The sequence below is a fragment of the Callorhinchus milii genome, unplaced genomic scaffold, assembly GCF_018977255.1.
Source record: "Callorhinchus milii isolate IMCB2004 unplaced genomic scaffold, IMCB_Cmil_1.0 Scaffold1, whole genome shotgun sequence".
NCBI classification, from domain to species: domain Eukaryota; kingdom Metazoa; phylum Chordata; class Chondrichthyes; order Chimaeriformes; family Callorhinchidae; genus Callorhinchus; species Callorhinchus milii.
This window is the reverse complement of record NW_024704742.1, coordinates 133,208,488-133,235,221: the sequence shown is the minus strand read 5'-3', so window position 1 is coordinate 133,235,221 and position 26,734 is coordinate 133,208,488. Positions and strand designations below refer to the sequence as shown.

The following is a 26,734-nucleotide window of genomic DNA, read 5'->3' as shown; positions in this document are numbered from 1 at the left end:
TATACACCTGTTGTGATTCTGAGTCACATTTTGGATGAGTTTCCTCCTCCCAAGGGTCAAAGCCCAAATCACGCAAATTACAAAAAATACAATTATACCCATGGTGAGGGGACATCTTAAAGCATTTTACATGGCTAGCATCTAAGTTGTGGGGGATGGGGTGGCAGGGAAAGATGAATGAAAGCTGAATTAAACAGGCAAGTCATAAGGCGGGCTCTAAAAATGGGGAAGGAGATGAAGGGACTCTGGCTTCATTTCCCAAGAGCTGGGGCAGAAGAGCTGAGAGGTCGATTACTGATGGTGGGGCGGATTGGGCCGGGGTATGAAGCATCCAGAGAGAGGCCGGGTCAGTAGTTGCAAGAGATTGCACAGAGAGGATGGGGGAAGAGACGCTGGAGGGATTTGAATGCGAGGTTTAGGATGTTGAATTTGATCAGGTGTGTGTGTGTGTATGGTGGGGAGGGGGGAAGCGGGGCAAGTGGAAATGAAAGGTGACAGGCTCGCAGAACAGGTGAAAAGCCCGTTGTTTGGGTCGAAAAAAAAGCATTTGTGAGGAAAACAGGAGAGAAAATTGTGACTGGAGATCTTACAGGTCGGCGAGCTGTACAGCGGAAACCCTGGACAACATGAGACCAGAGGGAAGGAGTTGGCCAGTGTTATACTAGAATGAAGTTCACCATTTCAGCCATTCTCAGGATAGAACACCTACCTGCCCAAGAGGCTACAGTACAAAACAAACTGAACCACAACAAATTATAGGTCGATAGGGGGCTCTCAGTTTCAGCATCTCATTCGAAGGACGGTACCTCCAGCAATGCAGCCTCCTATGCCAACCTCCCAGCACTTCACTGGAGTGTCAACCTAGACTTTAAGCTCTTAGTCCATGGTGTCCTTCCCCATACGATATCACCCCCATTTCAACCCAGTTTCCCTGAAGACCACCACCTGCTTCTTTCCATTTAGAACAACAACTATATAGCACCCTTCATACGGGATAGCATCTTGAATCACTTGAGTCAATTTGGTTTGTTACTCCAATTGCCTACAAAATACACAGTCACCACACTTTACAGCAGCTATGAAGCAGCATATCCAGCATATGATTGGATTCGGCCTCCTGCCTGTTCCTCGTGCCCTCCATTCCTCAATCAGTGACCGGTCTTACAAGCCACTACACCCCGAAACTCTGAAATACACTTCCTCTATCCTTCCGCCTTGCACCCTTCTTCCCCACTTTCAAGTTGCGCCTGAAGACCTTCCTCTTCGACTATGCCTACGGTCACCTCCTCCCGGCTCAGCGCTGTGCTCCACCACTATCAAGCGCTCTGGGACGCTATCCTGCATGAGGAGCACTATATAAAGGCAAGTTGTTGTTGTTAAAGTGCTTTGCGATGTCCTCCATGATTATATTATTAACCTATATCCATCCTTAGTACCTGAGACATCAGTCTGCAAAGAATCTTTCTCTTTTTTCCAAACTTGGTCAAAGACTGTTAGGCTGCATTGAACCAAAAAAACTCTTATACACTGTACAACAAACTAGTTCAACTGTGGAAGTCTGTGATGGCAAATGAGGCTCTGGATTGTGTTACAGTCATGTGAATTGCCAGATATAGTGCATTAGTCAGATGCAAAGGTTTAAACTCTCCAAAACACACAGCTGTGGAGCAGCATTGCTTGACGCACATCAGAACCGTAAAGACCAGCCACAGATGAGCTTACTTGCATATAGGTTAATAATATAATCATGGAGGACATCGCAAAGCACTTCAACAACAACAACTTGCATTTATATAGCGCCCCTCATGTAGGGTAGCGACCCAGAGCGCTTGACCGTGGTGTACAGGGAAACGGTTACTATATCTTAATACTATAGGAACATCGTGTAGAGCAATTATGACCAACTAGTGCTGTCCTCCGGTGGGAGAAGGCAAGCAGGGTCACCTTGTAGCTGAGCTAGCTTCAAGATGACATGCTTGGCAACAGCATATCAGAATCAAGTCAACCCCTCTATTGCGGTCTTGGGATTCTGGCTCCTGAGAGGAGAGGTACTCCAGAGCACTGCTGACAACAAACCAACTGATCTGGCTCAACAGGACATGGGAGAAACAGACTGACAGTTAGGATTCTTCCCGCTCAGCAACTGCTAATCCTGCAAGCCAAAGCCCTTAATGGGTAAGGTGATCGACAGATAGTGTTCTTAATGCACTGTCAAGTGCAGCAGACATCATATTCCACACAAACTATGGCCTGAGATTTTGCAATACATGTAAAACAAATATACGCACGTGTGTACACATATACATTTCATGCCCATAAGTGTATACAGCACTTAGGATTCAAACACTGCACATTCACACTGTGAGTGTGTTTTGAAGACACCATACTATACCTGTAGCTTGCAATGTAACGAGTAGGGAAGGTTGTGTCTTGGTGATTTTCCCATTCGCAGGAGATTCTAAACACATTAAATGCCCTGCAGTGCACCCGTGGTTTACTCGGAGCATCTGTTCACGAAATAAATAATTACAGCTCAGATTGTTGGCAATAATATGGGGAAAATAGCTCAAATACAACCATATTCTACAAATCCAAAGCAATAGATTGTGGTGAAACTCAAGAATGCAAGTTCAATCCCAGGAGTAAAGTCTCATAGATTGGGGGTTAAAAATGCGGTCTCGGTTCCTGAGCCAGGCGGGTCCGCACTCCAGGGCACTGTTTATGATGATACACTCTGCCTGGCTTTTCGGCAGGACTTGAAAGGGAAGCCCAGTCACTAGGAGCAAGGACTCTTCACACTCAGCTCCCATTTACCCTACAAGCCAAAGCCCTAGGGTTGCCCTTGCTGGACAAGCAATGGCAAAGCTTGCCTAACAGTGCTCTCAATGGCAAACTACGCGGTTTTAGCTGGTTAGTAGTGCCCCCAACACACACTCTGGGGTCCCCAAGCCTTGATTCTTGCCAACCTGCGCCTAATACTTTCCGGAATTAGGTGAGCAAGATGTGTCCCTCCAGGGAGAGGGAGTGCATTCCATTCCAATAAATATCTCAAGAAGTTCCATGTGTAGGTGGGATGCATGGACTGTTGTTTGGTTTGGATACTCTTAAGCATGGCACTGAGTTTTCTCATGTATTAGACTAACCAAAAAACAAAAGCACATTATATTATAACAGGGCTGCACTCTAACTACTTCATTCTAAATCCTTCCAGTAACTACAGGGCAGAAACCCATCTGCAAAATGCAACACGATGTTCAACTGAAAGAGCAAGAGGAATACAGCGGCATTGGCTACAGGGAATCTTCGCTGACCTTTTGATATTTCCCTCAGAGATACAGCCCGTTAAAACAAAACAACGTTATCTGTATTAAAGAACAGCTCAAGGCAGCAAAACATCTCTAGAACCAATTCTAACACAACTCTAGCACTGCTCTCACACCAGTGTTATTGGAGACAGCAGGCGCCTCTGCAGGATTAAAGACTTGACTTACGTCCAAGTTCCAGTCGAGTCCAGTGCAAAAGTTCCCCGGTCTCGTCATGGCAACTGTAATTTCCTCCTGAAGCCAGCTCTGTCAACAAAAACTTGAGGTTTCCATTCTGCACCTTTGTGTTGTTAGATAAGGCCACACGGGTCCCATTAACCCTCCACTGAATAAACCTGTTGGTACAACGTGCATAATGAATGTTCTTTTGAGCATGCAGTGAAATCTCATAATAATTCACTCTTTTAAGAGTTGGAGAGAAGGGAGAGGGAAATTCTCCTCTAAGGTTTGCAGGTCAACAGGAAATGCTGTCAAGTGTAGTGACTGTCCATTTTGCGAATGCGACAGTCAATTTACACATGTCAATGTCCTACAACCAGCCATGAAGTAAATAACCAATTTTATTTGGGGGATTGTTGGCCAGGAAACCAGGAGAAACTCCCTTCCTCTTTTCAAACAGTGGCAAGGGATCTTTAACGACCACCTGAACCGGCACAGACAGAACCTGGGTTTCATCTGAAGGACGGCACCTCCAACAATACAATGCACACCCCCAGCAGCACTGGACTGGAGGGTCAGCCTACACTGTATGAGTTCTAAGTGCTGACGAGAGGCCTGTGGTGTCCTGTAAATTATTGGGTAAGAGCACTTGCCTTGCAAGTGAGAGGACCCGGGTTTGAATCCCGGGCAGGGTGAACCCTTAAGAAAGTTTCCTTACTCCACATGCCTCTGTTTACCTGGCAATAAGCAGGATCCGGTTGTTAGTCGATCGTTGGATCACTTTCCGGGAGTAACAATCCCTTCAAATAAATAAATTATTTGGTCACTCAATCCACGATTGTTTGTGGCACACTGCTGTGCACAATTGGCTGCCACATTTCACCCACAAAATACTGTCAATTTGTTTCATAGAATATTCTGTGAAGCGCTTTGAGATATCTCAACAATGTGATAAGGCGCTGTATCAAATGCAAGGATTAATTTTATTATTGAACCTGTTGACCCAGAGGTCAAAGAGAGCCCCCATCAACTGAGCCAGGCTGACACCTCAACAACTAATACAGAAAAACAATCACTTTCAAACTTCACTGAGTATCAAAGCATTCACATGAAGCCAGAAAGCTTGCTTGCAATCAACCAACAAATATTCTCCTGCCTCTTGAGACATTTCCTGACTTGTTCGTCAGCTGCAAAAATCTCTTCAACCTAATGTAGAAAAAGTCAGTTGCATCTTGGAGAAGGGTCGGGAAGGGGGAAGGAGAGAAAGATTCTCCATGTGTGTCAGCTTAGCTCAGTTGGTAGCACTCTCTTCTCAGAGTCAGAAATTTGTGAGTTCAAGCCCCAACAACAACATTACATTTATAGAGCACCTTTCATGTCGGGACAACATCCCAAAGCACTGAACAGTCAGGTGTCGGGGCCCGAGTATGGCGGAGGGGTGGTGTACGTGTGAGGGAAGGCAGAGAGTGGGAGACCAAAGGCATGATCGAAGAGAATGGTCTTGAGACTGGCTTTGAAGGAAGCAAGGGAAGAAGTGAGGCAAAGGGACTGTGGGAGTTCCAGAGTGTGGGGGCAGAGAGGCTGAAAGGCCGGCCACCGATCGTAGGGCGGGTGACATGGAGCAGACCAGAGCCCGCTGAACGGAGGGAGTGGACAGTTGAGATGTTAAACCGAGGACTCGTCTGCCTGTTCAGGTGGAATCAAAGACCCTTTGGCACTAATCGCAGAGAGAAGGGAGTTTCTTCCCAGTGTTGTGGCCAACAATCAACACAACAACAACAAGATTCCATTTATAGAGCGCCTTTCACGTCGGGAGGATGTCCCAAAGCGCTGGACAGTTGGGTCAGGACCCGAGCAGGGGGGAAATGGTCAGGGTGAGAGGAGGGAAGGGAGGGAGCGAGGAGGGGGGAAATGGTCAGGGTGAGGGGAGGGAAGGGAGGGGCGAGGAGGGGGTAGAGAGTTGAGAGGGGAGCTGAAGGCACGGTCAAAGAGAAAGGTCTTGAGACCGGCCTTGAAGGAGGAAAGGGAGGAAGCAAGGCGAAGCCACTGGGGGATAGAGTTCCAGAGCCTGGGGGCTGAGAGGCTGAAGGCCCGGCCACCGATGGCGCAGTTGGCGCGGAGGATGTGGAGCAGACCGGAGCCAGAGGAATGGAGGGTACGGGCAGGTAGGTAGGGGGATAGTAGGTTGGAGAGGTAGGAGAGAGCAAGGCTGTGAATGGCCTTGTAGGCGAGGATGAGGATGTTGAATTCGATCTTGAATCCCCCAAATAAAATGAGTCACTCACTCTATGGCTATTTTTGGGACATTGCTGTGTGTAAAATTGGCTGCAAAGTTCACCCACAAAACAGTCACTCCCTTTACAGTAAATCCTGTGAAGCATTTCGGGATATCCTCCTGATATGCAAGGTGCTATACCATCACCTCAGAAAAGCAACTTTTCTGAGAACTAAATTCTAAGAAGCACTGATAGCCTTCCATGGTATCTCACATCTGCTCATTTACAGAGAAACTATCAAAATGCTTTCTTTTTACTTTAGACAAATACTGAAAGTAGTAGTTCTTGCTACTCAGCTCTCATTAAGCCTGGAAGCCAAAGCCCTAAATGGTAGAAGCTGTTAATTTATTTTAGATTAATTTCCTGAATGTGATTAATATTTCTACAAACGTTCCAATTGTCTCAGTCACTATCCGTACTTGTGTTATTACACAATTTCCTCGCTTTCCAGTCACAAAGGTCTCTCTACTTTGGTAAGAGCCAAGAGTAAAAAGAGTAACCCCCACTCTTTTTTGAACAGCCTCATGGAGGTGGGGTGGGGTAGAGAATTCTTTGAAAGAGAATTCTTTGCTTTCTTCCCTGCACGTGCTCCTTTCCTCCACTCAACTTTGATTCTGTATCTCAACCCATCTTTGAACAAATTCAAGAGACCACATCTGCTGGACTGGGACCAAGACAAACTTTCAGAAACATTTCAGAAACCTTTTACCACTCCTAAACAAAGGACGATTCTTTGCAAATCAAACATTTTTGTCTCTCTCTCAAGGCACTCAAGAGCCCTATCCTGTTTATAACAAGACCAATATGCAACCCCCCACCAAACTGTGCTTTTAAAGCTTCATTTAGTTCTGTTGCACTAAGAGAAACATGCTGAGAAACCTCCAGTTAACAATGTTATCCACGAGGCAGATTTTCATGACCTCCATTCACAATAACAATGCATATTTATGTTGGCGCCTTTCACAGAGAATGTCTCAAAGTCCTTCATGCAATTGACTGGGAGCCCAAGTTGGGTGTGGGGGAAACTGAGGAGGGTGGGGTAAAGATGACCAAAAACATGGTTGAAAAGGTGGGTCTTAACAAGCTATAACAGTGAAGGTGAAGGGCTGGCAGATTGGCTGAAAGCTCACCCACTGATAAGTAGGATGGATAGTTCATTAGTTTATAATAATAAATGCAGTTGATATAGTGCCTTATCACATTGTTGAGACATTTCGAAGCGCTTCACACATTATACTGTAAAGTGAAACGAAAACAGAAGTCACTGGGAACACTCAGCAAGTCAAACAGCGTCAATGGAGAAAGGAAAGCGAGTCAACGATTCGGGTTCACTTCGTCAGAACTGAGGCATGTTGGGAGAGAGACTTTTAAGGGCTAACAGAGAGGGGGGAAACAGAGCAAGGAAGACAAAGGAGAAAATGGGGTAGAGGACAGGGGATGATGGGTTAAAGAGTCATTAATGATGTAAAACAAAGGGGGGATTGCAACAAAATAGGGCAATAGAGGTGTTAATAATGCAAAACAAAGGGGGTGAGGGGGAAATTGCAACAAAATAGGCAGACCAGAGAGTGAAAAGGTGTGTCTGGGATCCAGATGATGTGGTAATGGTCACAGAAGAGGGGGGAGGGTGAGCTGTTATGGTCTGAAATTGTTGAAATCAATATTGAGGCCAGAGGGCTGTAAGGTCCCTAGCAGATAGATGAGGTGCTGTTCCTCGAGCTTGTGCTGTGGCTCACTGGAACATCGTAGAAGACCATGGGTGGAGAGGTCAGAATGGAGTCCATTCTCTTTTCCCAGTTCCTCCACCTCCACCACATCTGCTCTGATGATACTACCTTTCACACCAGAGCAGCTGAAATGTCTTCCTTTTTCCTCGACCGAGGATTCCCATCCACTGTTGTAGGCATGGCCCTTGACTATGTCACAGAAACATAGGAACAGGAGTAAGCCATTCAGCCCGTCGAGCATGTTCCACCATTTAATTAGATCATGGCTGATCTATATCTTTACTAGAATTTCAAATCCAATTTCCCGCTTTCTCCCCATATCCCTTAATACCCCAACCTATCAAAAATCTGTCAATCTCTTTCTTGAAGGCATCCACGCTTTTGGAGGAGAGAGTCCACCTTATTTCCCGCACCTCTGCCCTCACCCCTTCCCAGAACCATGATAGGGTCCCCCTAGGCCTCACCTTCCACCCCACCAGCCTTAACATCCAACCAATAATTCTCCACCATTTCTGGCACTTCCAGCATGATCCAACCACTAAACGTACCTTCCCCTCCCCTCTCAGCATTCCGAAGGGACCGTTCCGTCCGTCATTCCCTGGTTCATTCCTCCATCGCCACCAACAGTTGCTCTCCTCTCTCCGGCACCTTCCCACGCAGCGCAGGAGATGCAATACCTGCCCTTTCACCTCCTCCCACTCCACTGTCCAGGGCTCCAAATACAGTTTTCAAGTGAGACAGCGATTTACATGTACTACCACCAACGTAGTTACTGCATTCGTTGCTCACGATGTAGTCTCCTTTAGATGAATTGCAGATTGGGTGATCGATTTGCCGAACACCTCCATTCTGCCCGCAAGAACAACCTTGAGCTTCCGGTTTCTTGCCACTTGCCACTTAACTCTCCCTCCCACTCTGACCTCTAAATCCATGGTCTCCTACACTGTTCCAATGAGCCAAAGCGCAAGCTCGGAACAGCACCTGATTTATCTACTAGGGACCTTACAGCCCACTAGCCTCAAAGTTTCAACAATTTCAGACCATAACTTGCTTTGCAAGCAAACAACCTGGGTTCAATTCCCAACAGGGTGAAACCTTGGCCAAGTTTCCTTACTCTACATGCCTGATAATAATCCCTCAAAAAAATTGGTCATTTCAAGCCACGATGTTTGTGGGACACTGCTGTGCACAATTGGCTGCTGCATTTCGCCCACAAATATACGTTAATTTATTTTACAGTCTATTCTGTGAAGCGCTTTGAGACAACAACAACAACAAGATTCCATTTATAGAGCGCCTTTCATGTTGGGAGGACGTCCTAAAGCGCTGGACAGTTGGGTCAGGACCCGAGCAGGTGGGAAATGGTCAGGGGGAGGGAAGGGAGGGAGCGAGGAGGGGGTAGAGAGTTGAGAGGGGAGCTGAAGGCACGATCAAAGAGAAAGGTCTTGAGACCGACCTTGAAGGAGGACAGGGAGGAGGCAAGGCGAAGGCACTGGGGGATAGAGTTCCAGACGTCTAGAAGATGTGAAAAGTGCTATATCAAATGCAAGGATTATTATTATAACAGCTCACCTTCCCCCTCCTGCTCTTTTGTGACCATTACCACATCAACTGGGTCCCAGACACACCTTTTCTCTCCCTGTTTTGTTGCAATTTTCATCCCCTTTGTTTTGCAGTACTAACGCCTCTATTCCCATTTTGTTGCAATCCCTCCCTTTGTTTTGCATCACTAACACCTCTTTAACCCATCATCCCAGTATCTGTAGTATTTTGAGCTTTGTTGATACTGTAAAGTGAATTGGCTGTATATTTTGTGGGTGAAACGCGGCAGCCAATCGTGCACAGCAAACAGTTGTGGATTGAATGTCCAAATTATTATTATTTTTAATTTTTATCCCAGACTTGGACAACTCAATGCAAAATCAAGTCTGCTTGCCTCTCCCCCACTCTGCCAAAAGAGAGGATAGCCACTAATTTGTTGAAGATCTTTCTCTCTCCACCCCCCAACACACGTATATCTGAGACCAGAAGGCAAAGCATGCACACCGGAAAGGATTGAGATATTACACAAGCACACAAAACCATTCGTCTCCGTCATGTCACATTACCTGTGGTTATCAGCCCTGCAGAACAAGGTGACATCAGTCCCTATTTGGCCATACAGAATACCTGGAATAGGACACAGTAAAAGTGGTTACAGTCATGATACAAGTACTCCAACCAGCCCAGTTTATTTAGTAACTTTCCCATGGCACAGAACCATGAAATCCAATTAGCAAAGTGAGGCATTGTAACCATATATGGAAACTCAGTAGATGCAATGCAAGGACGGGTCAGGCATACCCGATCTTGGAAAAAAATTACTTAAACCTGCAAGCATAAACACTCCCCCCCCCCCCCAGCAAAACACAAGTTGATGTAATAGGAAACTTGGAACAGATGCTATTTCTGAGTTGGTACCTAAGCCTTCATAAGGGCGCTATATAAATGTAACTTGTTGTTATATTGTTGTAAATAATTTAACCAGATCAATTTACTGTTAATATTGAACAATTTACATTGAACCTAGACTAGCTTCAAAGGCAGTCTGTGAAAATGTGCTTCACAAAAGTTCTACTCTCGTTTGTCAGAGCTTTTCATTAACTGCCGCTGGAAGGTACAACACAATTTACACACTTCCCCTTAACTCCACAACATTGCTGTCAATGGTGCAATGCCAATGTAGCGATGGGTGAAGTCCACTTCAACGGTGAATGTTGGTGCTAAGCGCTTTTCCCCCTACAGCCACCCCACCAGTCCTCCAGTCCCACCCAGACAAACTCACCTTTCTCTCTCAATAATTCCCCCATAACTGGATTCAAGATGGAAATGGCTAAAGAGCAAAGGTGCAAGATGGAACCCATCATCTGGAAGAGAAAAATGAAGGATAGAAAATTAAAGGGCAATAAAATTATAACAATAATGTGCACTTATACAGAGCGAGAATGTCCCAAATTGTTTTGCAAAGACAGAATGGGAGCCTGAGCACAGTGGGAAACAAAGGGGGAATCGGGGGGGAGATGGAAGGGGAGGGGACAGCAAAGAAGATGATGGAAGAAGAATAAATAAAAGCTGATTAAAAGCAAAGTTGAAGTTTTTTTTTAAAAAAGTGGAATGCGTGAGGTGGAGGCATTTTAGATGTAGGTTCCAGAATACAAGGCCAAAGGAGTTGAAAGCTTGGTCCACGCTAATGGGGAGGAGGGAAAAACACAAAGCATTCTTTATTTACTTGATTTGCGAGGTCATGTGGTTAGTGGCATTTGCATTTAGAGGAACCTGGAGCACATTTCTTTGACTTCTCTTAAAATGGCGGGAAATGTCAAGCGTATCACAATTCACAGCTAGTCGCTTGAACACCTAGGGAGTGACTGACCTTTTCTCTTGATTGCTGTAAATTTCCAGCAATTGATGAAGAATGGTCATTAGCACTTGACTGTTAAGCCTCAGATTGAATGAGCTTCAACATCTAGTTTCTCCATTGACCGTCAATCTGTATTGCATCAATCTCATTTGAGAACAAGTGGGTGGGAACAATTACTACTAAATCATATCCAGATGCTAGATTAGCATGCACCGCATCTTGTTAGCTGAACAGTGTGGAGAAGGTGCTTTGATCAAGAATCACTTGGGCAACCTTACAATACAATATTGGGTTCAAACCCCACTTTGGGTTTTGAACCCACTGTGTAGTGCTGGGGGGAGGGCTGCATTAATGAAGGTGTCATCCTTGGGAGGAGACATTAAAACGAGGCCCCATTTGCCTGTTGAGGAGAACATTAAAGATCCCCTACCACTGTTTGAAAAGAGAAGGGATATCCTGGCCAACATCATCCACCAGGTAAATACCTGGTGGTGATTCATGCATCATTCATTTCCTGACCAATTGCAAGCCATTGAAATCCAAAACTCATCTGCCATGTACGCCTGCAAATATAGTCACGATACAAATAGACATATATCCTGTGAAGCATATTGAGACATTTTGACAAGGTGCGAGGAGCTAAAGCAAATGCAAGAATTATTATTAATATGGCACATAAATGAGAAAAAAAATCCTGTAAATATACCAAGCTTTACATCTGATAACAGTCTTATCCATCATAGTTTTTCTACTTATAAGCAAGGAAGCACATTATAACAATGAAAGAGACAATAAATAATATTTGTGTTAGGGGAGAAAATATAATGTTCCTTTTTATATACACACACACACACTTATATTCCCTCCTGTAAAATGCAGTGAAATTGAGTCAGGTTTATCAGTGCAGCTTAAACCCAATTTAAACTGCAACCGCAGAGATAGTCAATCATTGACTGTACATCTAAGATGCAGAGAAGGAAGTAAGCAAAATAAAGTGAATGAAACTGACCACAAAGCCATCTGTGCGCAAATTATAAAATCGAGCAATGCTGGTTTCAAACAGGAAGTTGTGGGTTCAAGCCTCACTGCGGGGACATTGAATTCACATCGTCTAGGCTGACAGTCCAATATAGTGTTGGAGGAGATGCACTGTTTTATCTGAGGTCCTGCTCTTCAGATGAGATATTAAACAAGGTCCCGTTTATAAATCCCGTGAGGCTTTTCAAGACGTCCTCCTGATGTGAAAGGCACTATGTCAAAAAAAAGGATTATTTACTCCTTTCACTCAGTGAGTCTGCTTCGTGCTCTATCTGTCCCACCATCAGCAGGTGGGTTTTCCACTCTCTGGAATTCCATCCTGGAGTCCCTCCGCCTCGCCCCACCTCATCAAGGTCCATCTCAAAACCTTACTCTTTGACTGCGGTTTCAGCCATCTTTACCGTCCCCACCCACCCCTGGATCAGGTTCCCAGATGCCAGTGTTAATTAAGCCTGTTGAGGTGTTTCCTGACGAAAAAGACACTGCGTGAATATAAACTGTATTATATTGTATAATCCACAAGCCCAGAAAGTACTACAAAGCTATCTGCCTTTGCTATTCTGGTTACAAAGCCATCCCAAATCCATCAAGGTACCAGGCAGTTCGAAAACAAAATCCAGGCTCCACAACACACAACCAGTTGAGGGATACAGCAATGTTTTTTTGTTTTAAAAAAAGCAATCAATTTTGTTGAAGGAGAATTTAAAAACGCACAATGCAGTTTTCTGAGGTCACAAGACCAGAACAGGAGAGTTGTGACTATAAACAGCACAAGTAAGGAATGCAGACATAAAGAGATAAATAGAAACAGGTTAATGTCAGGACTGGTGTTGCCAGAAAATCTCCTTCCTCTCCTTTTGCTAAGAATTAAATCTTTCTAATTTATTGCAACAAACTGTACATCTACAAAATACACACACTGCACTTTACAGTAAAGTCTTGAAGTACTTTGAGACTGCCAACAGATGCAAAATAAAAACATTTAAACATTTGAAATAGCGCCTTTCACTTGGAGCAAAGTCCCAAACTGTGAATTTGTAACAAAACGAGGCAGCCAATTTGTGCACAGCAATGTCCCACAGACAGCCGTGATGTGAATGACCAATTTTAGCTGGGATAGTTAGCCCGGACACAGTGAGAAGCTTTCTTTTTTTTTAAAAAAGTCAGGATATTCCCCAAAAATGTGTTCAAAATACATCACCAGCAGAATTCTTTTCATACATGATAAGCAGAAAAGTGCACACAGTCAATGTTTGCATTGATTTACCGACAATGTTTGTATTTCACACCAGACTGAAAATCGACACAAAAGGCATTTTTTTTCTTGGCTGACTTTAGTCGTGTGCTAAACACAGATAGGTATTTATCACCAGTCATGTTAACAATCTGCACTGGTTAGGCCTTTGCCTTCAGTATTTTCCAGAGCTTTACTTTAACTCATGTTGAGGATTGTTGGCCAGGACACCAGGAGAAACTCAACAACATACATTTGTACAATGCCCTTTACATCATGAGGACGTTCCAAGGCGCTGGACAATCAGGGATCCACACCTAAACTGATGGTTGGGATCAGGAGGGGTGGAGCATAGGGACAGGAGGGTGACCAAAGCACAAAGAGGGTCTTGAAACAGGTCTTGAAGGAGGCGAGGGATGGGGGTGGAGGCAGAGGGGCTGTGTGATGGAGTTCTAGAGGGTGGGAGCAGAGAGACTGAAGGCCCACCCACCAATGGTGAAGTAGGTCAGAGCCCGCTGAGCGGAGGAAGCAAACAGGTTGGTAGGGGGTTAGGAGGCCGCAGAGGTATGGAGGAGTGAGGCCGTGGAGGCTTTGAAGGTGAGGATCAGGATTTTGAACTGTATCCTCTGAGTGATGGGGAGCCAGTGGAGCCGGGGGAGGATGGGGGTGATAGGCTCTCTCTTTCGAATAATGCCACAGGACATTGCCTTCCACCTGAACAGGCAGACAAGTCACTGGCTTAATGTCTCATTCGAAGAATGGTAACCCTGAGCATGCAGCACAGATCCCAGCACTGCACTGGAGCATTGGCTTAGAGGGGATGGGAACCAAGCAAGGAGGAGAGAGAAAAACTCATGGATCCTGCCAATCTGATATGGCATTAGATCAAATGGCAAGGATGATTACTTTATCATTACCATCTGTAATCAGCCGAGTATTTCACATTTTGTTTTAATGCCTTTTAGAAATGGCCAGCAACTTTCACGACTATATTTGCTATATTCCAGCATCAAGTTGCTCTGCAGGGGTTTTTATTTTTCACAAAAGAACCTTTTGTGCAGCGATTCACAAACTGTGCTTGTGCACATAAGGTACCGTTCGATTTGATCTGCATTTTAACCTTAAACCACGGCCCAACGACAAACTAAGGAAAATGACACAGTCACTGTATTTCAGTTTACAAGAAATCCTGCAAAGTGTTAATAGAAGCCCACCCACTGTGAAAGAGACACTGCATTCAAATGCAAAAAAGGTTTTTGTGCATGTCTTTCGCCCTCTGTTGATATTGTGCTCTTTGAAATATTCAACTTGTTCAGTCGGTTTTCAATGGCAACATGAAAAATCCCTGCCAAAGAGTGAAAACCAGTAAAACGTGGGGAAGGGGTGGGGGAGAAGCGAGGGTTAAAATTGCACCTGTGTCTAGATTTAATCTATTTCTGCACCAATTTAGTACACCCAGAATTTGGCAAATTCTTAAATACTTTGAAGTCGTTTTTTAGCAGGTTTCTCTGAAGAAAAACGACTTAAAAGTCAAAAGTGAATGCAACAATTTGCCAGATTCTGGACTCTCTCAATTGTTACGTCAATCAAGTAAGTCTGGAGCCAGATGGAATTTATTTTCTCCATAGATAGTATTACAACACGACCGTTCAACCTTGATCTTGTGCCTGGAAAATTTGTTTTGCCACTTGCAAGGTTGTTCATTTGCATTTCGTTAACGTCAAGAGATGCAAGGAGGCCATTAATCTTTGTTCACGGACGTCACAGGCATCGCTGAGCAAATCCAGGACAACCTCATTAATGCAGAGCTACACACATGAATGGGAAGTTGTGTACCTCACAGATGAGCTGAGTAAGAAGAAACTCTGGCTCCAGTGACTGGACTTCCTCTCAAAGTCTGGTGACAAGGAAGTGGATGACCAATTTTATCAAGGGGATTGATGGCCATGACACTGTTTGAAACACATTTCTCTTTTTGAACAGAAGTAAACAACAGGATTACATGGCACAGAGATAGCATTCAACCCAAACCGTTAGTGTCAGACCTCGGTTTAATGTTTCATCCAAAGGATAATAATGCAGCTGAGACATCTCAAAGCGCTTCATAGAATATACTGCAAAATGAATTGAATGTATATTTTGTGGGCAGAAGACGGCAGCCAATTGCGCACGGTCATGGATTGAAGGGATTATTGTCAAACAATCTGGGTCCTACTTACTGCTACATGAGCGTGTGGAGTAAGAAAACTTGCCCAGATCCTCTCACTTGCGAGGCGAGTGCTCTAACCAATATGCTAGCTACAACAACAACAAATTACATTTTATTTAGCGCTTTCACGCAAGGTGCTGGACAGTCAGGGATCCACACCTGAGCTGAGGGCTTGGGTCAGGAGGGGTAGAGGGCAGGGAGGGTAGGGGTAGGAGGGTGACTGAAGGCACGGTCGAAGAGATGAGTCTTGAAGAAGGCAAGGGAGTGGCGAGGCAGAAGGACGGTGGGATGGAGTTCCAGAGAGTGGGGGAAGAGAGGCTGAAGGCCCGCCCACCAATGGTAAGGTCAGCAAGGTGGGGAACATGAAGCCGCTGGAGCCTGCTAAGTGGAGGGAGCAACTCCGTGGAGGTGTGGATCAGGATCTTGAACTGTATCCTTTGAGTGATGGGGAGTCAATGGAGCCAGGCGAGGATGGGAGTGATAGGGTCGTGGAGCCTGGTGCGGGAGAGGACACGGGACACGTTGCAGAGTTCTGGATGATCTGCAGCCTGTGGAGTGAGGAGTTGGGGAGGCCAACAAGCAGGGAGCTTGCGTATTCGAGCCTAGATGTTATGAATTTATGTCTTGGTGGCCCGTCGTGTGAAACAGTGGCGGAGACGGGCAATGTTGCGGAGGTGGAGAAAGGAGGAGGAGTCATAGCACGGACGTGGAGGATGAAGGACAGTCGAACAGGATGCTGAGGTTCTGTATTGACTTCATTAGGTGTAGAGTGCATCCATGAAGGGTGATGCTATCAGCGCCCAAAGTTCTGAGGCACTGGCGGGAGCCAAAGAGGAGGTCCTTGGTCTTGTTGACATTCAACAACGACAAACTTACATTTGTAAAGCGTCTTTCACGTTGGGAGGGCGTCCCAAGGCACTGAACAGTCAGGGATCAGAAGAAAGATTCAAATGGAGAAAATTAGCTCTCATCCAGGACTTGATGTCTGACAAACAGTCTGTGAGGTCAGCAATGGTCCTTGAATCAAGGTTGAGGCGGAGAGATAGAGTTGGGTGTCATCTGCGTACAAGTGGACATTGACCCCATATCTACGGTTAATGTCACCAAGAGGGAGCATATAAATATTGAAAAGGAGAGGGCCAAGGACAGAGCCCTGAGGGAAGCCACACGTGACGGTGCAGGGGTTGGGGGAGAAGCCGTTAGTGTAGACAAAGTGGTGACAGTGGGAGAGGTAGGATTGGAACCAGGTAAGGGCAAGTCCATGATGGTTGAGCTAAGAGGAGAGGTGGTGAAGGAGGATAGAATGGTCGACAGTGTCGAAAGCAGCACAGAGGTCAAGGAGGACAAGGAGGCAGAGTGGACAGAAGTCATTAGTGACTTTGACCAGATCGGAGGAGTTCATAGAGGGAATAGCAGGAGAGGAAAGAGCGAGGCTGGGACGTAACAACTCAATCCCAGGCTTTGGAGAGGATTGAGAAAGGAAATGTTTTTTGCAGAGGCCTCCACACTCAGAAGCAAGAGTTCCACCAACTAAGCCAGGCTGGCAGGAAAAAGAAAAACATTCACCACCCTAAAGACTGGCAGTGCAAATAGGAATTTGAACAATGTGCTCCACATTAGAAAAAAAGATAAAAATGATGGATTTTGTATCGTGGCATAGTGTATCTCTTTAATGCAATCCACACTGACTCTTTATAAAGCAAAACCCCACCACTGATACAAAGACAAATCACATTTTGTTCAAAATTCCTGCTGACACCACAAAATAGTACAGATGCTTTGCCAGGTGATGGGAACAACAAATAAGAGAACTATTTGACCTCATCTGTTTGACTTTCTATTTGAGATAGCGTGTTCTGATCTGCAGGCCTGAAACAAACAACCGAAAGAGCAAATGCTTACGAGCAACTGGAGATTTCAGTCTACTTGGCTATCATTCCGCATCAACGTTAACATTTCTTTAGCAACAGCAGATGTTCAATGAAATGTCAGAACTGCAAGAAAGCTCACATTAAACCTCACAAAAAAGCAATACAGCGACTCTGACACGCCACTGTTAATCATAATGCAAATATTTAAATGGCGAGGAGGTAGAAAAACATTTATTTTAATTGAGGAAATTTCTAAAAAATAAGAGGAACACGTTAAAATCATCAATATGAAAAGTGTTTTTCCCAAGGTTGAGCAAAGTGGAAGGAGGAAGGGAAATGTCGAGGTCACATTGCTGGCTTCCACGGACTTAACATTTTCAATCCAGCAACACAACTGTCCAGCCCAAACTGGAACTTAATGCAATATTAATGTTAACTAAGTTAATGTCAAAGCATTTTAATGCATTAGCCAGAATAACGTGATCTATAATACCCTGGCACAATTTCAAAACAGACTTTATAAATTATTGTTGTCGCCTTTCCAAATAATAATAATTCTTGCATTTGATTTAGCGCCTAATCACATCTTCGAGACGTCTCAAAGCGCTTTACAGAATATACTGTGAACAACAACAAGATTTCATTTATACAACGCCNGGGGGATGTCCCGAGGCGCTGGACAGTTGGGTCGGGACCCGAGCAGGGGGGAAATGGTCAGGGTGAGCGGAGGGAAGGAAGGGAGGGAGCGAGGAGGGGGTAGAGAGTTGAGGGGGGAGCTGAAGGCACGGTTGAAGAGAAAGGTCTTGAGACCGGCCTTGAAGGAGGAAAGGGAGGAAATTAATTGACTGTATATTTTGAAGGCCAAATACAGCAGCCAATTGCACACAGCAGTGTACCTCAAACTGTTGGATTTCAGTGACAAATGTATTATTATTTTAAAGGAATTATTACCTGCAGAAAAGTGATCCACCAATTGTCTAACAGCTGAGTTCCTACATACTGCTAGTAAACAGAGTAAGGAAATTTGCTCAACATTTCGTCCTGCCGGAAATCAAACCCAAGTCTTTCGCTTGCGACTGAGCTACAGCACTCTTTATGCAAAAAAAGTACAGTTCTTCCAATCAAATATTTTGGTTGCTGTTCAAACAACAACTGCTTGCATTTATACAGCTCCCTTCATGCAGCGACTGAGCACTGTGCAGTGTCAGGGTTGCGTAAGGTGATCATAGGCACGGTCAAAGAGGCTTTCTTCAAGAGGGAGCAAGGCAGAGGGATTGAGATAGGGAGTTCCGGAGGTCGGGGGCTGAAGGACATGCTCTTTATATACACTAGCCGACAACTGTCACGTAAATGGCACTGTCAGTGGGAGTGAAAGGTCGGTGAATCAAACGTGTACTACGCAGCATCAGGGATACATTCACACCCATCGACTCCTTAATGGGTATCAGCCTAGTTGATTTGGTAACAATCCTGCCTCTAAGATTGTGGGTTCAAATCACATATCGGGCATTGCACTCATAATGTACCTGATGCTCCAGTGCAATGCTATAGGGAGGGAGCAAGGGGGTGGGCAGAACTGCAATGTTGGAGGTGCCGTCCTTCAGACGAGATGTTAAACTGAGTCCCCATCTGCCTGTTCAGGTGGACGTTAAAGATCACCTGAATCCCTTCACTCTCTGGCACCTCCCTAGCTCTCCGACCTCCTCACTCCCCAATCCACACCCGGTGCCTCCTCTTTACTGGTACTGGCCTCCTGCTCGTCCCTCACACCCTCCGCCCCACCATCGGAGATCATGCCCCGAAACTCTGCAACACTCTCCCTCAATCCGTCCAACTTGCCCCTTCTCTCGCCTTTTTCAAGTCCCGCCTGAAAACCTTCCTCTTCGAACGTGTGCCACATTCCCCCCACGCCCCCCAGCTCGGAGTCAGTCTCCGCCACTGTTAAGCGCTCTGAGACACTATCCTGCCTGAAGGGCGCTATATAAGTGCAAGTTGTTGTTGTTAAAGATCCCATGTAGTTTCTCCCTGTGTCCTGGCCAACAACCCACGGATAAAATTGATCTTAGTACTGCAATATAAATGTACATTTTTTTCCATCACTGTTTGCGAGACATTGCCATGTGCAAATACACAGTCACTGTACTGTATTTTGCAGTAAAAATTCTGTTGAGGCACTTTGAGACATTTCAACAATAAGGCGCCAGAGCAAACGTAAGGATTATTGTTAATAGTTACTGATGTGCCAGGACGGTTACTGATCCTACAGTATAATATTCCATGTGTACAACCAATCCTATGTTGGCTGGTACTATGCTAAACAAATGATCCAAGTTAAGAGTTGGCAGTCAATAAAGAAAACAGTTCTACACATTGCAAGCAAAAATAAGCAAAGATTTTTATGACAGAAAGGAAGGAAGAAATACATGATGGTGCAAGAAACTAGCCAAAGGCAGTTTAATTAAAGAGTCTAACTTCCGAGACAGATAGCACTAACAATCTAACAGTGGCACTAACAGTGGCAATGAATCAAGATTAAAGGGATCAAAAGGAACTCCATCCCAGAGCCCATCCGCCTTCAAGGCCCATCTCAAGACCTTCCTCATCGACTGTGCTTTCAGTTATCTCTTCCCCCCCACCTTCCACCCCTCTTGATGCCACTCCCAGCTTAGGTACAAACCCTTCACTGACCAGCGCCTTGGGACGTCGTCCTGACGTGAAAGGCGCTGTATAAATCCAATTATTTGTTCTATTTCACATCAGAAAAGAAAATAATACGGAAAGGAAAACTAAAATGATGTAGGATACAGTCCAAATGTACATTCACGTAGAACCTTTGACGTCAGGAGAACATCCCAAAGTGCTCAACAGTAGTGGCTGGGCACCAGAGCTGGAGGTAGGAGCTGAACAGGGTGGTGAGGGTAAAGAGAACTGAATGCGGAGTCAAAGAATTTGACAGAACCGCATGTGAATGCCCTGGCAATAAAACTGGATCAAAATACACCTCACACACACACCAACAACTTGCCCCTCACGCAGGTTAGTGTCCCAGAGTGCTTGAGTCAGATGAGCTCAAGGTTTTCCCAGAGATGCACATTCCTACAAGTTTAAAGGTACTTTAACGCTCACTCCACAGCACCCCTTCAAATGAGACATTAAACTAAGTCTGTCAGTAGACATTAAAGATCCCATGCCATTTGGGGAGGACTAGTTTGCAGGGCTATGGGGAGAGCGCGGAGGAGTGGGATTGAATTGGACAGCTCTTTTCAAAGAGTCGGCACAGACGCTATGGGCCGAATGGCCTCCTTCTGCGCTGTATAATTCTATGATTCTACTATTCGAAAAGAGAAGGGAGTTTCTCCCAACGTCCTGGCCAACAATCCCCGAAATAAATAAAATAAAATAAAATGGCCGTTTGTAGGATATCGCGGTGTGCAAATGGCCTGCTGCGTTCTCCGACAAACACTGCCACTGCACGTTACAGTACATCTCGCGACCCGCTTTAATAATAATAATAATAATAATAATAATCCTTGCATTTGATATAGCGCTTTTCACGTCAGGAGGACGTCCCAAAGCGCTTCACAGCTTTTTTTTTTACTGTAAAGTGAATTGACTGTATATTTGTGGGTGAACGCGGCAGCCAATTGCGCACAGCAATGTCCCACAAACAGTCGTAGATTGAAAATGACCAATTTTTTATTATTGTTTTTTGTTTTTTTGGAGGGATTATTATTAGGCTCTGTGTGGAGTAAGGAAACTTGCCCAAGGTTTCGCCCTCTGCCTGGAATTGAACTCAGGTCTCTCACTTGCAAAGCGAGTGCTCTAACCACTGAGCTACAGGACTCCACAGTCTCGCTGTGTCTCGCTGACGTCTCGCTGTGTCTCGCTGACGTCTCGCTGACGTGAAAGACGCAAGGATTGTTATCATTTTTAATATTGCTCCACAATGAAGAGCAACATAAAATAAACAAAAGCTGAGAGAGCCACTTCCAATTTAGAGNAAAAAAAACACCCTTCCTGGCACCATCTGCTACAGAAAGATTATTCACCAAAATGATGGTGATGTTAATTTCAGGAAAGCACAGTCTTACGCACACCCACGATGCTCCAAAAATTAAAATACAGTACTCCGGAACCCACAACTTAAAAGGCAGCCCAACAAACACACCAGGAAAGCAATGCAACAGTAAATTAGACCTCCCCTGCAAAAATGGTCAAAGCCACGGTGTGGGCAAAGAGACAAAAGATTCTGTTTTATGTTTTTTTTTAATTGTTTAAAAAAAAACACACCTGGCTGTCAAATTATACCCTGACACGCAATCCTCTGCGCGCATCGAAAATGAAGTTCAACAGCGTAGAAATTGAAGATATAATAACAAACAGCGTCGTGACTTTGTACGAGTCCGAAACCAAAAATCTGAACCTCGAGCTGAGAGTGAAATCCTTTTTTACCGCAAAGCGACTTGAAAGCAAATATGGTTAGTGAGAGGGAGGGAGGGAGGGAGGAGGAAGAGACTTTCAGCTCTGCTTAATTGATATAAAGCTATTATTGTTGAACTAAACTCAAGCCGTACAGTGTTCTGAGCTTGGGAAAGAAGAAGTGCACTGTTCACGGCAACGTATAATTATCTTAAACGCTTGTTCGTCTGGCGAATGCCAAACGGTGCAGAGCCCAGTAGAAACGGAGTGAACTAAGGAATCTGAGCCGCTATAAAAAAATGATTGCTTGTAATTAAGTGTTTGAAGCACATCTTACATCTGCCTCCCTCCCTCCCCCTTCCCTCCCTCCGCCTCCACCGAAAAGCAAAACTCCCACGGCAAAAAAAAAACTAGGTGCGGAGCAGGACAGGGGAGAGGGAAGAAATATATCCAGCGATTCCGTGGAATAAATCAGAACCGGAATAATGAGGAGAACTAAGTAAGGCCGAGTTAGATAAGCAATGGGATTGAAAAGCAAATAATTAAACAGTTTAGAGACCATTATTTTGGCTCTGGAAATGCCGAGGGTGGGGGTGGGGGAGAGGGGGAGAGCCCACATCTGTACAATGTTGAATTTGATTTGAATAAACACAGATATTTCCTCTCCCCCCACACACACCGCCCCCACACACGCGCCCACCCCCACCCCTCCACACACACTCTCCCCCCCACACACACACTCCCCCCACACACACACTCCCCCCACACACACACTCTCCCCACCCCCACACTCTCCCCACCCCACACTCTCCCCCCCCCCCACACTCTCCTTCCCCCCCACACACTCCTTCCCCCCCCCACACACACTCTCACCCCCCCACACACACATTCTCCCCCCCCACACACACACCTCTCCCCACCACCACACTCTCTACCCCCCCCACCCCCACACTCTCCCCCCCCCACCCACACACACTCTCCCCCTCACCCACACACTCTCCCCCCACACACACTCTCCCCCCACCACACACACTCTCCTCACCCCCCACCACACACACTCTCCCCCCACACACACACTCTCCCCCCCACACACACTCTCCCCCCCACACACACACCTCCCCCCCACACACACACACACTCCCCCCCCCACACCACACACACACTCTCCCCCCCACACACACACTCCCCCACACACTCTCCCCCCACACACACACTCTCCCCCCCACACTCTCCCCCCCCCACACCGCCCCACACACGCGCCCACCCCCACCCTCCACACACACTCTCCCCCTCCCACACACACACACTCTCCCCCACACACACACACACACTCTCCCCCCCACACACACTCTCCCCCCCTCCACACACACTCTCCCCCCACACACACACTCTCCCCCCCCCACACACACTCTCCCCCTCACACACACACACACACTCTCCCCCCACACACACTCTCCCCCCCCCCACACACACTCTCCCCCCCACACACACACTCTCCCCCGCACACACACACACACTCTCCCCCCCACACACTCTCCCCCCACACACACTCTCCCCCCCACACACACACACTCTCCCCCCCCACACACACACTCTCCCCCCACACACACACACTCTCCCCCCACACACACTCTCTCCCCCCCACACACACTCTCTCCCCCCCACACACACTCCCCCCACACACACACTCCCCCCCCACACACACACACTCCCCCCCCCACACACACACTCCCCCCCCCACACACACACTGCCCCCCCCACACACACACACTCCCCCCCCCCACACACACTCCCCCCCCACACACACACTCCCCCCCCACACACACACTCCCCCCCCCCCCACACACACACACTCTCCCCCCACACACACTCCCCCCCCCACACACACACTAAGAAACCCCCCCCCCCACACACACACACTCTCCCCCACACACACACACACTCCACACCCCCCACACACTCCCCCCCACACACACACTCTCCCACCCCCTCCCCCCACACTCTCTCTCACCCCACCCACACTCTCTCCCCCCCACACACACTCCCCCCCCAACACACACACTCCCCCCCCCACACACACACACTCCCCCCCACACACACACACTCTCCCCCCCCCCCACACACTCCCCCCCCACACACACACACTCTCCCCCCCACACACACACACTCCCCCCCACACATACACAGATACCCCCCAACCCCCACACACATACACAGACACTCCCCCCACACACACACACAGACACCCCCACCCCCCACACACATACACAGACACCCCCCACCCCCCACACACATACACAGACACCCCCCACCCCCCCACACACATACACAGATACCCCCCACCCCCCCCCACACATACACAGACACCCCACCCCCCACACATACACAGACACCCCCCCCCCACACACATACACAGACACCCCCACCCCCCCCCACACATACACAGACACCCCCACACATACACAGATACCCCCCACCCCCCACACACATACAGACACCCCCCACCCCCCACACACATACACAGACCCCCCACCCCCCACACACACATACACAGACACCCCCACCCCCCCACACATACACCCCCACCCCACCCCCCCCCACACATACACAGACACCCCCACCCCCCACACACATACACAGACAGCCCCCACCCCCCACACACATACACAGACACCCCCCACCCCCCACACACACACACAGACACCCCCCACACACATACACAGACACCCCCCACCCCCCCCACACACATACACAGACACCCCCACCACCCCACACATACACAGACACCCCCCACCCACCCACACACACTCTCCCCCCACCACACACACTCTCCCCCCCACACACACTCTCCCCCCACACCACACACACTCTCCCCCCCCACCCCACACACACTCCTCCCCGCCCCCACACTCTCTCCCCACACACACACTCTCCCGCCCCCACCCCACACACTGTCCCCCCACACACTCTCCCCCCCACACACACTCTCCCCACCCCCTCACCCCCACACTCTCTCTCTCCCCACCCCCCACACACACTCCCCACCACACACCCCACACACACACACTCCCCCCCACACACACACACTCCACCCCCACACACATACACAGACCACCCCCTCCCATACAAATACATAGACTAACCCTCAACACACACACATACACAGACACCCCCACCCCCCACACATACACAGACACCCCCCACCCCCCCACACATACACAGACAGCCCCCACCCCCCACACACATACACAGACACCCCCCCCCCCCACACACATACACAGACACCCCCACCCCCCCACACACATACACAGACACCCCCACCCCCCCACACACATACACAGATACCCCCACCCCCCCCCACACATACACAGACACGCCCCACCCCCCACACACATACACAGACACCCCCACCCCCCCCACACATACACAGACACCCACCACACATACACAGACACCCCACCCCCCCCCCACACACATACACAGACACCCCCCCCCCCCCCACACATACACAGACACCCCCCACACATACACAGACACCCCCCACACATACACAGACACCCCCACACATACACAGACACCCCCACCCCACACATACACAGACACCCCCACACATACACAGACACCCCCCACATATACACAGACACCCCCACACATACATAGACCCCCCACCCCCACACATACACAGACACCCTCCATACACAGACACCCCCCTCATACACAGACACACCCCTCATACACAGACACCCCCCACACACAGACACATACACAGACACCCCCACCCCCACACACAGACAACCCCACCCCCCACACAAACACAGACACCCCCCACCCCCCCACACACACACAGACAACCCACCCCCACACAAACACAGACACCCCCGACACATACAGACACCCCAACCACCCCCCACACATACACAGACACCCCCCCAACACCCCCCACACATACACAGACACCCCCCCCCCCACACACACAGACAACCCCACCCCCACACAAACACAGACACCCCCCACCCCCCCCACACATACACAGACAACCCCACCCCCCACACAAACACAGACACCCCCGACACATACAGACACCCCCAACCACCCCCCACACATACACAGACACCCCCAACACCCCCCCCACACATACACAGACACACCCACCCCCCCCACACATACACAGACACCCCCCAACCACCCCCCCACACATACACAGACACCCCCAACACCCCCCCCACACATACACAGACACCCCCCACCCCCCACACACATACACAGACACCCCCCCACCCCCCACACATACACAGACACCCAGTGGCTAATAGCTAAACCAGAGAGAGAAAGAGAGTGAAAAGCTGAGATTTTTTTCTCCTCCAAACAAAACTTTTCTCGTGTTAAGAGACGAACTCTTTTTTTTTGATCGAGACAAGGCTCTGATGATTACCTTCCACAGGGAGGGAGGGAGGGGGGGGGTGAGGGAGGATGGGGGTTAGCCAGCAGCGGGTATGTCCACGTCCATGTTCTCTTCGGTGGGGTGGGGGGTGGGAGCTTGTCTGAGCCTTCAGTATCTCAGTCTGTCTCGTACGCACACAACGCTGCTTCCACCAGGCTCCTTGTGCACAGCAGTGTGTGTAAGAATGGGGAGTGGGGGGGGGTGGAAAGTGGGGGAGAAGCCGGATGCACCGCCCTCCCCCCCCCCCCTCTCCACCACCAACCACTCTACTTAATACTACCATTGGTCAGTCGTGCTGTCCATCGTTAATTCCCCTTCAGCAAACACACGCACGCACACACACGCGACTCCTTTCAGACAAGGTTCTGAGTTACCGAGAGGCAACACAATGTCCAGGGTGTCCACAAAGTCTGGTTACCCCCTTCCCCACACCCCCTCTCATGTCCCCTCGCACCCCCCCCCCCCCCCCCAGCCGCACCCCCACATTGAATTGGTCAACAATTGATACATAATGATAGTAATCCTTGCATTTGCACTTGATCACATCTTCGAGACGTCTCAAAGCCATTCACAGATGATACTGTAAAGCGAATTGACTGTATAATAATAATCCTTGCATTTGATATAGCGCTTTTCA

General features: G+C 47.8%; 1 protein-coding gene across 1 annotated transcript in view; it reads right to left on the bottom strand.

Moving 5' to 3' along the window:
• Window positions 1-26,106, bottom strand: part of il11ra (interleukin 11 receptor, alpha) — a 37,663-nt gene extending 11,557 nt beyond the window's left edge. Inside the window, exons 1-5 of the mRNA XM_042335836.1 lie at window positions 26,089-26,106; window positions 10,310-10,391; window positions 9,594-9,654; window positions 3,492-3,658; window positions 2,393-2,507 (exon numbers count right to left, since the gene is read on the bottom strand). Coding sequence (XP_042191770.1) covers window positions 2,393-2,507; window positions 3,492-3,658; window positions 9,594-9,654; window positions 10,310-10,391 — 425 coding nt within the window. The 5' untranslated portion in view covers window positions 26,089-26,106. The remainder of the gene's footprint in view (window positions 1-2,392; window positions 2,508-3,491; window positions 3,659-9,593; window positions 9,655-10,309; window positions 10,392-26,088) is intronic.
• Window positions 26,107-26,734: the final 628 nt, after the last annotated feature.